The sequence below is a fragment of the Salvelinus sp. IW2-2015 genome, linkage group LG20 (assembly GCF_002910315.2).
Source record: "Salvelinus sp. IW2-2015 linkage group LG20, ASM291031v2, whole genome shotgun sequence".
In the NCBI taxonomy this organism is placed as follows: domain Eukaryota; kingdom Metazoa; phylum Chordata; class Actinopteri; order Salmoniformes; family Salmonidae; genus Salvelinus; species Salvelinus sp. IW2-2015.
The window spans coordinates 30,762,522-30,781,371 of NC_036860.1; the positions used below are offsets into that span (position 1 = coordinate 30,762,522).

Below are 18,850 nucleotides of genomic sequence, written 5' to 3' on the forward strand. Positions count from 1 at the left end.
AGTCGTCGGGACGTTACGGTAGAGCTGCCATCGATCTGTACACAACGCAGGACAACGGGCACCGACGCTTGTTCCTTGCAATGGGAGATCACAATGTTCCTCTTGGTGTAGAAATGCTGGCCACTAGTGGTCAGATGTGCTTCTGTACCCTTTCCTTCCKTTGGGCCTGATTTCTCCCTCCACTCACTCTGAACCGAGTGAAAGCGAATGGTCTATCCCTCATCCTGATAGCCCCACCACCATTAAGGTAAACTTGGCGGCAATCTCAGCTTGCCATGTAGGAATAGGTGAAATGATGGGGTTCACCCCTTTCGTTCTTCGTTTTATTTAGGGAATGTGCTGTCTAATAAGATGGCCATGTTGCTCACCTGACTACTCCAAAGTTACGAAACGAATGCCATGCTCATTCCTTAAGTAATTTKCATGACTCATAGTACCCTGGTCAAGCCACTGATATTTCCATCTCAGAGATTTGTGCGGAGGCTAGTTGGGCTTCCCTTCACACTTTTGTGAGGTTCTATCATATGGACTTCACAGCGCCATCCCTTGCGCACACACTGCTTGGCGCTGGAGCTGAGTAGGATTGATCAGGTACACTACCATGTAGCACAACACAGGCTTCTCAGGAAACGGGATAATGACAGTCGGAGCATTTTGCAAGTGTCCCTTGGTGAGATGTCAACTGAAAAATAACTACCGGTTGCGGTATGTAACCCCGATTCTCTGAAGGAGATTAAGGAGGCTTCTCACCAGATTGTACCTCTTGCGCGACTTGTGTAAGAGGCAGTTCGTTGAATGAGGAAACCAGATCATTGCGGGTGCTGTATAGATATGCGCAGCTCACACCCATAAAGATCTGATTGACCTTTTAACCATGATTTAATAAGGTTTCAGCGAGTAGGACACAAGGGGGCGTGTCCCATAGTGAGACGTCTCCCTCATCTCTTTCAGAGAACCGTGGTTACATACCGTAACCCAGGCATTATCAACTAGATTCAGCCGCGGGATGATTATTTCTTAAGCGGATGGTCATGGGGCCAGAACATAATAAAAAATTATTTGTAGACTGCAAATTGACTGCAAGAAGCCCAACCAGGTATAACATTTGACTAAAACATGATCCTTTCAAACCTTGCTTACATTTGTATACAATCACATACAGTACATACTCTGTTATGCGTGAAAATACTAACAGATTTCGAAAATTCMAATCACTTGGAGCTGATTTGCTGGTGTTTTTACTGTCTTATGTCCAACAATAAAATAAAAATTGGATCAGAAAAGTTGGGCGGCCAAATAAAATAACCCACAGGCCAAATTCGGGACACTAGTTGGGGAACCTTGTCGTAACCCATAGTTGTTTCTACTGTTGTCTACCATTTTGGCAACAGTTGCATTAGCAGATTAGATGACTCTCCAGTCCAAAGGCTAACCCTTTCCCCCTTCTCTTCCCCCACCCATTAACAGAAAGCGGAAATCGCTGTGGCCCCATTGACAATCACGCTGGTCCGGGAGGAGGTGATCGACTTCTCCAAGCCCTTCATGTCACTGGGCATCTCCATCATGATCAAGAAGCCCCAGAAGTCCAAACCTGGGGTTTTCTCCTTCCTGGACCCGCTGGCCTACGAGATCTGGATGTGCATTGTGTTTGCCTACATCGGCGTGAGCGTGGTGCTCTTCCTGGTCAGCCGCTTCAGCCCGTACGAGTGGCACACCGAGGAGCCCGAGGAGGGCACCGACGGTCCGCCCAGCGACCAGCCCCCCAACGAGTTTGGCATCTTCAACTCCCTCTGGTTCTCCCTGGGCGCCTTCATGCAGCAGGGATGTGACATCTCCCCCAGGTGAGAGATAGATGCATTACTACTTAGACTGCATGATATACTACTACTACAGTACATGCATACTACTACAATACACACTTACTACTACAGCAATATATTCTGATACATTATACCGAAACATCCCCCAGCTGGGAGATAAATATCACCACTACTACATGGAAAACATTCTATATTACATTACACCCAAACATCCCTTAGGTGAGAGACAAACACACACACATACATTACACACATAATACTACATTACATCCAAATGTCCCCTCAATGTCCTTTTCTTTATTGGGTTAAGTGTTAAGGGCTTGTTGACATTGATAACAGCTGCCTCGGGATGCTATGGATCATACAGGATACAGGTTTCATTCGCTGGCTAACTATTAGTCTCTTCACTGTCTGTTGCAGAACAAACATAGGTACTCCACTCTGTACAATTGCAATTTGCACCCTAGTTTTCTTCATGGATATTCACACCAAAATCGCCACTTTATGTCGCATAAGTGAAAATAACGAAAAAAATGGCCTGTAGATTTGTAATAAGTATGTCTTATCTCGGCTTATCGTTTGTAGTCACTGTCTCTGCTATGCTTTACTGTGTGTGTGGGGGGGTGTGCATTATGATCTGTCTGTTTCAGCATTTCTCATCTGCTTTAGAGGGATATTGCACTGCTGTCCCATTGTCTTTGATGTGTCTGGTGTGTATTTGTGCTATGTTTCATACACTGTATTTCTGCGTTCAACAGGCACGAGAGGTCAAAGGGTATATCATTCATTACTTACTATTAGCTACCTCTCGTACGATCATGAACCACAAAAAACTATTCCGTAACCATTCAGTGCTGGGTGTCATTGCTTCCGGGTCAAGCTTCCTGTCTTAGCTACTTCTCGTCCAATCATGAACCACCAAAAACTATTCTGTAACCATTCAGTGCTGGGTGTCATTGCTTCCGGGTCAAGCTTCCTGTCTGTGACACACTTTTCTGCCCACTCAGCATCTGCTTGCTGTCCTGTAGTCGTGATAAGGATCTTTATGGTTTGTGTAGTTCTTTTTATAGTAATTTCATGACAGACCTGGGTCAAATAGCCTACATAATATCCTGTGTCAAATACTTAAATGCATTTGAGGTGTGCTTGGTCTAGTTTGAAGTTTGCACTTTTAGGACTATTTGCTATGTGATACCAGGAAAACTTAAACAAGCACAGCTCAAAGTATTTGAAAGGACTTGAGGTTTTGTATTTGACATGTGTCAAATAGGTCCTAAGTCTGCTTTATGATCCCTGGAATTATTTTAAAGGTAGACTCAGTGATATGAAGTTAGCATTACATTATCAGTTGTGGGCACTTCCGCAAATCACACAAAGACAGCCGAAAGCAAAAGGTTGATCTCCCCTGCWTTATCTTTGGTTCATACTGCTGCTCGTGGTCACATCATATAGCTGAGTTTTAGTTTCAGCTCTTCTAGTCTTTAATGGTTCCTATATATCTCTTAGTTCCTCTAAGGTTCCTATATACTGTKGATCATAGTCTTTAAGATTAAGAATGGAATAAGACTGAGAGGAGGGACCAAAACCAGCCTGTATTTTTCAGCCCTCCTACACAGGACCAGAGCAGAGGCATACACAAGATGGAGAACACTAAGGTACATTAGACAAGAGCACCGTCAAAATTATAGTGCCCGTTACGTAGCATCCTAAAACATCCTATAGCACCTCTACCTTGAGGGAGCTATAGTGGGCCTATGATTTTGACTTAAGTCCACTTCATTTTAAGTAGTCCACTTGAGAAGGGATCCTCATCCACCAAATACTGTATATAATTCCGTAAACTTTCCCAAAATTCTCAGGTTTTCCAGTAATCCCAGTTCGGGATTCTCGCAATCAAGAGGGAATACGCAGGAAAAGTAATCATCTAACTGGGATTCCTCCAACTGGGAATTTCTGGAAAACCTGGGAATTTTGGGACGTTTTTCTGGAATTTTATGACCTGCTACTGTTTAGTAATTTAGTCAGCATTCATTATTTAGTATTGAAACATTTAGAATTGATACATTTTGTCTACATTGTCCTTTTGTCTCTCCGCAGTGTGGCCTGCCTACTGTGCCTGTCTGTCCCACACCTGTCACAGATACAGTTACAGTAATCCCACGGGCCTTGTCCCAATCTGTCACCAAAAGAGCCCTTGTTCACTCTGGAGGGGTCGACTGAAGTTTACRCTGACAAGGGGACATGTAAATCCCCTCCACCGAGGGATTAGGGGACTTTGAGAGTGTGGAGAAAATGAGGGAATGACAAGGGCACTGTTTTAGTGATGGGTTTGAGGCTATGCCACACCACTCATCTGTAGTGATGATAAGGAAAGGAAGCTGGCGTACGTGTAAGGCATATACAGGAAGCCATCTCACACTGATAACATACACAGTCCAATCAGAGATGATGACCCAGTGGTGAGATGATTGACAGGTCTAAAGGTCATTCGCTACTGAAGTTCCGTCTTTTACCTTAATGAAGGTTAATTCCGCTTCTCTCACACACATACAGACACTCACACACACACGTCTCCCCAAGGCACCCCATAATAATTAATGCAGTAATTCATATCCCTGTGTGCTCGTCTCCGATGGTAATGCCGGGTCTCCATGGCAACGGAGAAGGGAGTGTGTGTGGGTGAAGTGGGGACATGGGAGCTCCCTAATTGAGAACAAATCCCAGTTTAGAGTAACTAAAGATGCAGGGTGCATCCCAAATGYCGGCCTATTCCCTATATATTGCACTACGTTTGACCTATGCCATTTGAGTCCTATGCCATTTGCGACGCACCACACTGTTATTGACTCAGGAGACCAGACAGATACTTAATTATTTACACTATTAAGATATTCACAATATCATAATAATATTCAGAAATCTTTGTGGATGCTGAAGGCAGTATGTCAACGATTTTGTTAGACCAGCAAGGTTTGTACTTTCTGTCATTTTCTGTGTATGTTTATAACTTTTGGACGTGTTGGTTAACACGCTATCCGATCATCCCCAGAAATATCCATGGACAGTTTGATCTGGGTGTGATTGGTCTAAACTGTGCTCACCGGTTTGCCTGATTGGATGGGGTGCGATTGGTTTGGTCTGTTCTTGAAGGCTGCCTTCCTCTAGTCTGGTCTAATTTAACAGGTGCGATTGGTTTGGCATGTTTGGTCAGTGCTGATTGCTTCAGTCTGCCCTACCAGGCATATGAAAATCATATTTGCCAGACTGCATCACTTGAGCGAGAGTATGAGAGAAGTGAGGCTGAATTTTTACAAGCTCATGTAGGGTCAAATTGATTTCAGGAAATAAATTCTTAATCAGGGCTGCAATGGAGAGGACAGGGAGGGAGAGAGAAGGACGGAAGAGAGCGGGAGAGGGGGATAGCATGACTAACTAAAGCGCTAGGGGCTAGCCTGGGGGTGTATCATGCTGGGAGCAGACAACACATCTTCATTTATTTAGGCTCCTCTCAAGGTCAACCTCACTGTGGCTCTCCTCTCTCTATCTCCATGTCTTCTCTCTCTGTCTTCCCCCTCTCTCTCAGTCAGAAGTTAGAAGTCAGATGTTTATATACACTTATGTTGGAGTCATTAACTCGTTTTTCAACCACTCCACAAATTTCTTGTTAACAWACTATAGTTTTGGCAAGTCGGTTAGGACATCTACTTTGTGCATAACACAAGTKATTTTTCCAACAATTGTTTACAGACGGATTATTTCACTTATAATTCACTGTATCACAATTCCAGTGGGTCAGAAGTTTAAATACACGAAGTTGACTGTGCCTTTAAACAGCTTGGAAAATTCCAGAAAATTATGTAATGGCTTTAGAATCTTCTGATAGGCTAATTGACATCATTTGAGTACCTGTGGATGTATTTCAAAGGCTACCCTCAAACTCAGTGCCTCTTTGCTTGACATCATGGGAAAATCAAAAGAAATCAGCAAGAACCTCCAAAAAAAATTGCTTGGAAAATTTCTGAAAATTATGTCATGGCTTTAGAAGCTTCTGAGAAGCTAATTGACATCATTTAAGGTGTATCTGTGGATTGTATTTAAGGCCTATCTTCAAACTCAGTGCCTCTTTGCTTGACATCATGAGAAAATCAAAAGAAATCAGCCAAGACCACAGAAAAGAACTTTAGAGTTCCACAAGTCTGGTTCATCCTTGAGAGCAATTTCCAAATGCTGAAGGTACCACGTTCAACTGTACAAACAATAGTACGCAAGTATAACACCATGGGACACGCAGCGTCATACCGCTCAGGAAGGAGACGCTTCTGTCTCTTAGAGATGAATGTACTTTGGTGCAAAAAGTGCAAATCAATCCCAGAACAACAGCAAAGGACCTTGTGAAGATGCTGGAGGAACAGATACAAAAGTATCTATATCCACAGTAAAACGAGTCCTTTATCGACATAATCTGAAAGGCCGCTCAGCAAGGAAGAAGCCACTGCTCCAAAACCGCCAATAAAGAAGCCTTACTATGGTTTGCAACTGCACATGGGGACAAAGATCCTACTTTTGGAGAAATGTCCTCTGGTCTGATGAACAAAAATAGAACTGTTTGGCCATAATGACCATTGTTATGTTTGGAGGAAAAAGGGGGAGGCTTGCAAGCCGAAGAACAACATCCCAAACCATGAGTCACGGAGGTGGTAGCATCATGTTGTGCGGATGCTTTGCTGCAGGAGGGACTGGTGCACTTCACAAAATAGATGGCATCATGAGGAAGGAAATGTATGTAGATTATTTGAAGCAACATCTCAAGACATCAGTCAGGAAGTTAAAGCTTGGTCGCAAATGGGTCTTCCAAATGGACAATGACCCCAAGCATACTTCCAAAGTTGTGGCAAAATGCTTCAGGACAACAAAGTCAAGGAATTGGAGTGGCCATCACAAAGCCCTGACCTAAATCCTATAGAACATTTGTGGGCAGAACGGAAAAAGAATGTGAGAGCAAGGAGGCCTACAAACCTGACTCAGTTACACCAGCTCTGTCAGGAGGAATGGGCCAAATTCACCCAACTTATTGTGGAAGCTTGTGGAAGGCTACCCGAAACGTTTGACCAAGTTAAACAATTTAAAGGCAATGCTACCAAATACTTAATTGAGTGTATGTAAACTTCTGACCCACTGGGAATGTGATGAAAGAAATAAAAGCTGAAATAAATCATTCTCTATACTATTATTCTGACATTTCACATTCTCAAAATAAAGTGGTGATCCTAACTGACCTAAGACAGGGAATTTTTACTAGGATTAAATGTCAGGAATTGTGAAACTGAGTTTAAATGTATTTGGCTAAGGTGTATGTAAACTTCCGACTTCAACTGTAGCTCTGCTATTATTTTATATTATTTTATATTGTACATCACATACTTTAATCTTAATTGCCTGTCCACAAACACACAACTCATGCAGACATCAAATAATGAAAAGTATGTGTATGGTGAGTCACTCGCACGCGCACGCACACACACACACACGCACGCCAACACACACTCACGCACATCCATGTCACAAGGATGTTAAACCAGGGTCATGCTGGTGCTGCCGTATGGCAGCAATGACCCCTCCATTGATAACGACCCTTTCTATCCCCCGCGCCTTCCCCCAGTTGGCTCTGGCCCATCAGGGTATGCCAAGTCTGTCACCATGGATGAAAGTCACTGGAGTCACCTCAGATCAACGCAGACTGGGGATAGCGAGAGAGAGAGAGGGGGAGAAAGTCCCCTAGCTCTCTGTCCTCAGACACAGCTGCTGGCCTTTCGCTGCCAACGGGAGCAAACCTTACGAGAGGGAGGAGGAGAGAACGAGAGAATGGAGCAGGAGATAAGGAGAGAAAGAAACAGGGAGACAGAAAGAAAAAGGATGAGATAGAAATAAAGGGAGGATAAGAGATAGAAAGAGAGAGAAAGAAAGGGAGGATGAGAAACATAGAGCGAGAAAGAACAGGAGACAGAGAGCGAGCGAAAGAAAAGGTGAGACTGAAAGCAAGAGTGCTTCCCCTGAAGCCCTGTCCTTTTCCTTCTACCTTTTCCAGTCTTTCACACTGAAGCTGTGGAGGATAGTCCCAGGATTACAGAGAGAGAGAGAGAGCGGGGAAGAGAGAGTGAAGGAAGAGGGTAAGGGACATAATGGGAGGGAAACTAGAGAGATAAAGAAAGGAGAGAGAGAATGATGAAGGTGGAGAGGGAGAGTACGAGAGAGGGGGAGATGGAGAGAGTACCAGAGAGAGAGAGTATGATGAAGGGGGAGAGGCTTGTAATCTGTATTCAAATCCAGAGGCAGAGTTAACAGAGTTTATACGTTAACTATTCTACAGCATAGCCTTCTGTGTACAGTTAAACATGCTTTGCTGCTGCGGCTCTCGGGTTGGTGAGATCTTTGCTGTGTGTTGGGCAGGGGGTGTGTGTGTGCATGCATGTGTGAGATTGTGACTGAGACACTGGGACAAGTTGGTGGCAGGTGCTAMGGATAAGACTAGAAGGGGACACAGTGTGCCCTGTCCTAAGCGACAAGGGGAACAGGGGTAGGTGATGTGGAGACACTATAGCTGGCATTGACTGAGGTGGAATCTCCCTTTTTATACCCTTTTCACATTACTGAGCAGAGCTGTACTGCACTGGCCTGGGTGAACATCCACCATAGTCGCCGCATGCTGGAATGAAAGGTTCAGGTCGGCACGGAAGTGACGGTTTGGTTCAGGTCTGCATGTGTGAAATAGTCTGAAAAGGCTATTAGTTTGATAAAACAACAGGAACTGAAGGGTTTTCATAGAGCCTCTCTCTCTGTGTTTGGTTCACACCAAGGGGGGAGAGAGAATGTTGTTTGTTCACTCCAATGCACCATTTTGTTTAAGATTCTCCTCACGACCTTCCCCTGCTCACTCGAGAGTCGGTGAGTTATCTGTCTCCCTTGAGCCAACAAACAAGACGAGAACAGAGCTGAACAGAGGGAGCTCTGTGTGATGTCGTCAGCTCTTTTCATCCCACCAATAAACAGAGAGAAAGAAAGAGAGAAAGAAAGAGGGACCACAGCGTTGGTTGACACACAAACGCATTGGGTTTTAATGAGCCACTTTGCCTTAAGGTCGATTTGAATATGGGTTGGATGATGCTGTGTCCTCTCAGAGCCTGTTCCATTGGATAAGTCCTTCGTTTTTTTTAGATCTATAATTTTTGTGGGTTTTTATTTATTGAGGAAGGACAGTTAAGGGGAGGCAATAAAGATTGCGAGTCAGAAGGGCAGTGGACTGGATTTGAACCCGACTACATGTGTGACATGTGTGGCAGGGTTAGCCGCTCTAACTGCTTTACCACACAGGTTACCGATAACGTTGTCTGTAATTCACTCTCACTACTTGATATAGTTTGTGGATTTGTGTTGATTCATAATTATTTTTTGTTATTGATGGACTCTGCGCTCTATCACACCCCCTACTCTCCTCACTCTTCTCTTTTCCTCGCCATGCTCACTCTTCTCCTATTCCTTCACTCCTTCTCATTCTCACCTCCTGCTATGACACCCTTATTCCTCTCCATCRTATCCTCCCTCCTACCCGTCCTCTCCCTTCTCCCCTCCTCTCCCTCCTTTCCTCTCCTTCCTCCTCTTCCTCCCTCTCTTCCCCAGGTCTCTATCTGGGCGTATCGTGGGTGGTGTGTGGTGGTTCTTCACCCTCATCATCATCTCCTCCTACACGGCCAACCTGGCTGCTTTCCTCACAGTAGAGAGGATGGTGTCGCCCATAGAGAGTGCTGAAGACCTGGCTAAACAGACAGACATAGCCTACGGCACCCTAGACTCCGGCTCCACTAAAGAGTTTTTCAGGGTGAGTATAGTACTGGACTGGATACAAGCTGTGTCTGAGTTCTCATATTATGCCCTTGTCCTATTTCATAGACTATTTGTGTATGTAGGAATAAAATGTTTTAGCTAGTAGCTGCGTCGTTCCACGAAAAGTGCCTTTGATATTTTAAGACATAATTGTGCACCAATATTGCATTTTAAAAGCCTGTTWTATTAAATTAAGTGACTTTAATATAGACCACATGGATAATTCAATTAATCWGATTTTTAATATAAATAAAGGATATCTGAAGTGCCAAAATTCTGCATTTTGACATGTCCCTCRGTCAAACCTGTGACACTTCTAGGAAGATTTCAACCACTTAATCCCCAAATGTATCTAAGTTTCACCATCATTATAACGTACTAGTTATTTTGTTGCTTTGGCAGTCATTTCTGCAGATTAGTGATTCATTTACGTCTGACCCTCATTTTAAGGTCAACCCTGTTACATGAATTGAACTCTTTTATTAATATGGTGAAACTCTTCCTTTTAAAATATTTCTTTCACAAGCTGGTTCTACTCTTTTTGGCAATTTTCAGGTGGAAAACTGAGAGGGTCGAGCATTTTTTTAAATTTTTTTTAAAAGTATTATTATTTCACCTTTATTTAACCAGGTAGGCTAGTTGAGAACAAGTTCTCATTTACAACTGCGACCTGGCCAAGATAAAGCAAAGCAGTGCGACACAAACAACAACACAGAGTTACACATGGCATAAACAAGCGTACAGTCAAAAACACAATAGAATAAAAAATTTAAAAAGTATATATGCAGTGTGTGCAAATGGCGTGAGGAGGTAAGGTAATAAATAGGCCATAGTAGCGAAGTAATTACAATTTAGCAAATTAACGCTGGAGTGATAGATGTGCAGATGATGTGGAAGTAGAAATACTGGTGTGCAAAAGAGCAGAAAAGTAAATAAAAACAATATGGGGATGAGGTAGGTAGATTGGATGGGCAATTTACAGATGGGCTATGTACAGCTACAGCGATCGGTTAGCTGCTCAGATAGCTGATGTTTAAAGTTAGTGAGGGAGGTATTAGTCTCCAGCTTCAGCAATTTTTGCAATTTGTTCCAGTCATTGGTAGCAGAGAACTGTAAGGAAAGGCGGCCAAAGGAGGTGTTGGCTTTGGGGATGACCAGTGAGATATACCTGCTGGAGCGCGTGCTACGCGTGGGTGTTGTTATCGTGACCAATGAGCTGAGAGCTTTACCGAGCAAAGACTTATAGATGACCTGGAGCCAGTGGGTCTGGCGACGAATATGTAGCGAGGGCCAGCCGACTAGAGCAAACAGGTCGCAGTGGTGGGTGGTATATGGGGCTTTGGTGACAAAACGGATGGCACTGTGATAGACTGCATCCAGTTGGCTGAGTAGAGTGTTGGAGGCTATTTTGTAAATGACATCGCCGAAGTCAAGGATCGGTAGGATAGTCAGTTTCACTAGGGTATGTTTGGCGGCGTGAGTGAAGGAGGCTTTGTTTGCGAAATAGAAAGCTGATTCTCGATTTAATTTTGGATTGGAGATGTTTAATATGCATAACACGTCAACCCTCTTACCCATAGATAGACAGGCTAGAAATGTTTTATAAATTTCCCCTCTCCAAAATGTACACAGTTCCTAAACAATTTCAATGCAATTTTATGACTCAAAGAAGTGTCTTCAACTCTAAGGTACTTTTTTGAACTCTCCTAGCTGAGCCGTGGAGGAGTTAGAGCAAGCACACTTGTAGTTGTTTCATTTGGAATGCAACCCTGCATTCTTATCGTCACACAATTACTGTTATGGGTTACGCAACAACAAAAAAACGGGTACATTATAAATCGCATTCTGGGTCAGGTGGGCATGATTTGAGTGCGTGTGCTATTGCCAACGTGACTAGCTAAGTAATGAAATACAATCTTACAGTGGTAGGCTTTCACAAGGCAATTCAAAGAAACAGATGGTAATTTTGGTGTGCATAGAAGGGTAGCATGAGTGCATTCAGATGCATGTGCCCTGCACATTTTCTTCTCTATAAACAAACACTGGCTCAATCTGTTCAGAACAACCCAGGGTATGGCGCCATGTCATCTTGTAACTGTACATCAAACACTGATCATAAACGTTGACACTGTATATGACATGAGTTTTATGATATGGAAATGTGAAGTGCACATTTGGACTCACGGGTGTTTGGCTTGCTTGTATGACATACAAGATGACATGGCATCATACCCTGAGTTGTTCCGAACAGAATGAGCCAGTGTTTGTTTATAGCGAAGAATGCACACGCACCTGAATGCTCTCATGCCTCCTTTCTATGCGCACCGTTTCTTTGAATTGCCTTGTGAAAGCCTAACACTGTAAGATTGTATGACATCAAAGCTGTCTTGATTATAATCCTCAGCATCTCATCTTTCAAAATACATTGAGTCATCTTCATTTACAGCATTTCCCCTCACTCAGACAACAACAAATGTGCAATTACCGGGAAGGATGGGGTAATCTTCTTGTCACGTGCGGTGCTCAAGTTCAGAACAGTTGTCAGTCAAAACCAATACAGCGCTGTGAAATGCAGAGCCAGAGCTCTGACGTCATGTACAGCATGTTACTGTACAGCCACTTATTAGTGCCCAAATCGGAAATGTTCAACTCGTACGTGGGTACGAATGTTAAGGGCTACCCTCTTGAGATGGGAAAACATGTTTTTGTTATGAAGTTGAACATGTGCTTATGACAGAAAGTTTCTTTTGACCAAGTTACACTTCTCAAAAGGCTCCGAATTGGTGGAACGACCCAGTTACTAGTAAGAAATATATAGTATGAGAATGCAGGGTGAGTAGTACTGGACTGATCAGCTCTGACACACACAAACACACGCATGACACCATACTGATCAGATCAGTCAAGCACACTCGTTCACTCAGGGAGGAGTGTGTTTTTACAGTAACTGTTTTCAGTCAACACTCGCTCCTCCACCAGTAACTCTGTACTATACGTTAACCCCTCCATGTCCTCGTCTCTACTTGGCTGTGCTCTTTCTATGCTCTCTCTCCACCCTCCTCCACCTCTACTCTTCCTCCAACCCTCCCCTGATCTGCCCCAAACCAACCACAGAGGTCAAAGATCGCAGTCTACGAGAAGATGTGGGGCTACATGAAGTCGGCCGAACCGACTGTGTTTACCAAGAACACCCAGGAGGGGGTTGTACGTGTGCGGAAGAGCAAAGGGAAGTACGCTTTCCTATTGGAGTCAACCATGAACGAGTACACGGAACAGCGGAAGCCCTGCGACACCATGAAGGTCGGCGGAAACCTGGACTCCAAAGGATACGGAGTGGCCACCCCCAAGGGTTCACTGTTAAGGTGGGTGGAGTGGTATAACAATATGTCCAAGCTATGCGTGTTGTTATGTTATTCCACCTTCCCTGGCGTGCTGCCTGAATATGTATAGTAACGCTCATATAACGCTCATGTAACACTTCTTTTTTTGTTAAGTTTGAGTTATGGTGAGTTTGGTTTGGGACATTTTTTTCATGATCATGAAGGTATAGGTGGTGGCTTTTACATTTGTTTGGTGTGGTGTGGCGTGGCATGCGGTCATGGCAACCGTTTTGTTGCAGCTCTACTTTCTTGTTGTCAGGTAATGTTTGTGCTGCTTTGTGTTGGTGTGCCAGTAGGAGTCAAAACAGCATGTTGATAAGCCTTAATATTATTCTTAAATATTACTATGACCAATGTTGCAGAATTCTGTTAACTTTCCCCAAATTCCTGGATTTCCTGCTTATTCCCTCCGGAATCTGTGAATATCACGAACTGGAATTTCTGGAAAACCTGGGAATTTGGGGAAAATTACTGGAATGTTGCAACCATAACTGCATTACATAGGCAATAGAGTGCTATTTGGGACGCAGACATAGTAAGTTTCATATGATGTTGGGATATAAGTGACGTGAATGCTCAGTCCTGTCTGACTTGGCTGGACTCTAGAGCTGATTTATACACACAGTGGAATTTACAGGCCTGCCGAAAAATACAATATCATTCCCACTCACCACGGGGAGTTAGTTTCACTTCGCCAAAACTAGAAACTCTCATCTATCAAAAGAATGGGAGCAAGCTCATACTGAAAGGAATTGAAAAATGTAATAGAGCCTAGATTGAGTGTGTGTGTGTCTGTGTGTGCGCACAGTAGCAACGGTTGTCAAAATTGATAAAAGGTTATAAACACGGTTCTGATAAATGTAACAGATGCATAATGGAGTGAGATACTCAATGCTATTAGGATAAACCAGATCTAAATCAACTGGATTATAGCAGTGTGTTTCAGCAATCATAACATCAACAGGAAAATGTGCTTTGTACAAGCAAGAGACTGTGCATTGGTTTTCTTTTTAAATAAATTGATCTAGCAACAATTATGTGACAAGTGAACTAACACCTCACAAAAACAGGAAAAWAATGGCTGGAAAGTGGGGAATACTGAGGCGGGCTGGGCATGCACCTTGCTTGGAACACATGCGCGCGCACACACACACTATTGCACTAAACTCATCTGAATCCAACTCCAGTCCTGTAAATTCCACTGACGTGCTTCTCTAGAAGGCAACACCATGGGTTTGCAATGTAAACAACAACTGGTACTGGATTTACCCACTGTTTTCAGCAAGAGGAGTGACTGACAGATCACAGTAGTTCCAGATGGRGGCCATTTTTATTTTGTTCAATTATCAGTCGCGTTCCCCGGCTCAGACGTTGCATGCATCAACCAATGATTGCGTGTCACGTCATCAACAGACAGATTGCTGTGACGTACGATGTGGCTAGCTGATACTTTAAAATACCTATCCATCAATGTTCCCTCAAATTTTTTGGGGCACTGAGCAAATGTTAGGTCTTGTGAGCGAAAATTTTGGAACTTCCGGCGTGCGTTTACAGTGAACACAGGCTGTACCCTTGCAGTTTTAGACAGTAGCCAATAGGCTATTGTGGCAATTTGAGCATAATGTAGGCCAACCAACAAAACCAATGGAGCGAATCCCATAATATTTTCACGTGGAAATAGCTTTTGATTAATTTGATATTGCCTACAGTAGCCTCTATGTGGTGTTCAATACAGGCTTACATTGTATGAGACTTTTAAAAACGTTTTTACATTATGAAGGGCTTGACATTAATTCATGATTTTTATACTTGGTCTGTAACACTGTGGGCCAAATAGGTGACTGTACATTGCATTGTCTTGTGCTGTATAATACAATGTATTATTATTATCATACAGAGAATTAGACAATGTAGGCTACCCCTCTGCCTATAGGCTTATTTGCATATTCCAACCTGTCTCAAAATGCAACACTGCCCCTTTAATTAAGACATAAGCTTTTTACCTGAATGGCTTTTCAAACACAGATTGAAATGTAGCCTACACATTTTGTGCTCATGTAGGAAGCAGTAACTCCCCATTGTTGACCAATACTTATTTATAACTCCGCTAATAACTCGCTAACTAGCAAAGAATATGAACAAATGTGCACAGGCGTGGCCCTGTGCTCTGATCTGAACTGATCTGAAAGCACATTCACTCACGGGTGGCTCTGCCTACAACAAAATCACAGACTCGTTCTTACAAAGTTCGATTTGTTTTGTTTTGTTGCATTGAAAAGGGGCTGATATGATGTTGATTCGATCGCAGAAAAAACGTTGATCTATATCGTGCAAACTAATGGGACGAACTCGGTGAAGTTCAGTCTCTTGTCTCTGCGCAGCCTGGCATTTCATCTGCGTGGCAGTCCTGGAGGAAGTGCGCGGCCACGCACTCGCGCAGTTTAGAGGGAACATTACTATCCAGGCGTTGTAAGATCGGGCATGCATCAGCAATGCCTGGGCAGAGGAACCCGCCCACTATCTTCTGTCAGTCACTTCTGTGGTTGTCACCATGGAAACCCACAAATCAGCATGCAGAGCGGCTATGATGTCAGACTAAGCAGCTATTTCACAAGGCATTAACCCTAAAGTGACCCTAAAAAGGTTAAACAAGGTGACGTTTAATTATATTTTTCTTTTTTCTCATCAGCTTTTACTGAAATATTTATTTTAATAATGTTGCTGTCAGTTAAGCTACATTTCTGTCTCTCATTGTCGATGTGTACCTGATATTCCTGAAAAGTACAGTTGAAATGCACTGAATGCTTTGAATGCACGTGGACAAATCTCTCTTGATGCAAGTTTTACTCCTCTGAATCAAAATATATATCAAAATGATGTTACTACACAATCTTTTCCCTATGGGCACTACATAGGGAATAGGGTGCTATTTTGGACACACATATGTGTAATGGAGTTTAACCATCAATCAGGTCATGTTCAGAAAAACAAAGGCCACAGGGATACAACCAAGGAAATAAATAGAGATTTAAGTTTAATTTACTTCAATTTAGTTTCCTTGGATCAAACTCTGAAGTGAACCAAGTCCCAATGAGAGGTTTGTCCGTTCTGTATATGAGGGTCCTATCTGTGGGGCAAATACTAACTTCCACTTAAGTCAAAATGATAGTCTCAAAGTGTCTTAAGTGGAAGTTCTTGTTCACCTGTGTGTGTATGGAGGGAGGGTGGGAGAGGGAGTGAGGGTTTATTGTTACAGATAGAGCATTAACACACCCCTATTTCCACCCTTGTCCCCCCCTTTCCCCCTCCTATCCCCAATTGGATGCTATCGACTCACCTTCACTCACCCAAATATGTTTTATGATTTTCAAGAAGCGCAGTTAACCTGGCAGTGTTAAAACTGAATGAACAAGGCCTGTTGGACAAATTGAAAAACAAGTGGTGGTACGACAAGGGAGAGTGTGGCAGCGGCGGAGGTGGCGAGAAGGTTAGCCATCCTTGTGTCAGCCCCATGCCGATTGGGTAAAACTGTTCTCGTGGTAACAGGCGCATCTGCCGGGGCGACACCCATCGTGTGACCAACAGTGGCGTTGTGATGTGCCACAGTGGCACATATTATAGATCTGGAKGAGTTGAGAGCGATTACTGTCAAACCACAAATATTCGCTTTTGGTAGATGTTAATATTGTTCACCGATTTGTAACCTAAACTTAAGTGAATAATTTTTGAAGATACCTTGAAGTCAGTCATATTGTGTAGTCCCACTAAACACTACATTGTGCATGCCATAAATGTACAGTATCTTATGGCAAAACGTGAAGTTGTCCTTCACGGGGCTCACTTTGACAAAGAGATGTGTATCTCAATATGACTTCCATAGTTAAAAAACTGATAAATATATATATTTTAATTCTGTTGTTTTTTATTGTTGTTGACTTTGGTACAAAATTCAGCCAATAGTTGTAGCTTCACAGTAATAGCCTCCGATTGGTTGTTGAGAAATAGGCCTCGGCAGTATGTGCCCGTTCCAGAAAGCGATGCAGTGGGGGCCCCATGTATATTTCTGTAGTGCTCAGCCCCTCAGGCACCCATAAACCAACCCCCTAGCCCCCTCTCCACTACCACGAGCATAGAGACATGTAAACCAATGGGGCCCCTGTCTCCGTCACTTTCAGCTGTTAAGTGCTCTGTATGGGCTCTTTACATTTTTGACTGAATAACATAAAATAACATGTCCTATGATGTTATTTATGTTATTTCCCCCCCTGACCCCTCCCCGACCCCTCGACCTCACACGTGCGGTTTCGAAGAACTCCAGTAAACCTAGCCGTGTTGAAACTGAGTGAATCAGGCGTCTTAGACAAGCTGAAAAACAAATGGTGGTACGATAAGGGCGAGTGTGGACCCACGGCCTCAGGAAGTAAGGTCAGTCTCCTGCAAGTCCTGGGACCACACCTCCTCACTGACTGTTCTGTCACACTGATGAACCCCACCGCAAACAGACAGATAGGAAGATAGGCAGACAAGCATGGAGGCAGGCTGGTAGAAAGGCAGGTAGGAAGGCAAACGGGCAGATAGAGTCAGGCAGACAGACAGGCAGGCAGGTAGACAGGTAGACAGGCAGACAGATAGGTAGGCAGGAGAGCAGGCAGGCTGGCTGACACACACATACACACACAAAGATAGGACAGAGAGACTTAAGGCGTAGCCTGAGGGATACAATACATCACACTAGAAGGCATGCTAACAATTCAGTGGTAGCAGCAGCACAGCAATGTATGAAATGGTGAGACCTGCAGGATCACATTGATATGGTTGTCACCTGTATCTGCCACACTTAGCAGTGTATACTTAGTAGTGCACTTAGCAGTGCATGTATTAAAGTTGTGCAGTTGTAATGTCACGGCAGATTATTAGTATCATAGAAGTAGAATGAGTGGAACAGGCATGGAACCTCTTACCTTGACTGGTAAACTCTATTATATTTCTATGATTAGTATGCCAGTCATTATAGCCCACTCTAGAATGGTTCTAGTAAGTTTATCCATTGGGCAATACTCAATCCAGTAAAGAGAACTCCTGCCTCAACAAAGCAGCATGTAAATGCCTTAGGGTCAAAAGTACTTGTCAAGTGTATTTCCTTGTCATGTATAATTAAAAAGTAGATCTCAAGTTTTGAAMACTTTTTCGAAAGTTCTCTCTCCCACACTCCAATCAGCAGTAGATAAGATGCAAGGCAGCGTTTCGTAAAGTCTCGAACCTAAACAGATTCCTTTTGAAAAGGAAGCCTCCCCTTTAGGATCAGGCGACTAACCTGAAAAGTGGGATTTAAGAAACGTGAAAGAGCTGCACCCTTTGTCTTAAATCACAGCCTCTAATTACACAATGACTATAAGCAGCGATAACAGAGGGCTAGGGAGCTACTTGAGAGTGGAGACCAAGGACATTTTTAACTGAGTCATTTAGGTAGCTAGTGAATTTAGAATAATTGTTTTCCTCAATTGCTGTAAAAATGGCATAGTCACACTTTATCAAGACACCATTAGATTGGTTGGCATGGGAACATCATGGTGATATCAGCTGTAGCGGTAGCCACAGAGCTGAAAGCAAGAGCAGGTGTGAACTGGAAAGTGTATATACTGTATGTGTGTGTGAGTTTGGCAAAGTGTGTTTGTGTGTGTTTTAGATTTGTCAACTATGTATTTGTGCACGTGTGTTGTAATGTGTAATATAATTGCCTGGTACAGTGAATTCGGAAAGTATTCAGACCCC

The 18,850-nt window shown here is 43.3% G+C and overlaps 1 protein-coding gene across 5 annotated transcripts in view; it reads left to right on the forward strand.

The window, feature by feature from the left end:
* LOC111980500 (glutamate receptor 4) overlaps positions 1–18,850 on the forward strand; it is a 166,120-nt gene that overhangs the window by 134,854 nt on the left and 12,416 nt on the right. For 2 of the 5 annotated variants that reach the window (XR_002879478.1, XM_024011241.1), the window contains exons 11-14: positions 1,468–1,841; positions 9,495–9,693; positions 12,813–13,060; positions 16,451–16,565. Coding sequence is in view for 3 of the 5 variants with exons in the window: in XM_024011241.1 (XP_023867009.1) it covers positions 1,468–1,841; positions 9,495–9,693; positions 12,813–13,060; positions 16,451–16,565 (936 nt within the window). In the remaining 2 variants the exon portion in view is untranslated. Of the gene's footprint in view, positions 1–1,467; positions 1,842–9,494; positions 9,694–12,812; positions 13,061–16,450; positions 16,566–17,388; positions 17,509–18,850 lie in introns of those variants that run through there. The other 3 variants (XR_002879479.1, XM_024011242.1, XM_024011243.2) reach the window with 2 other exon arrangements.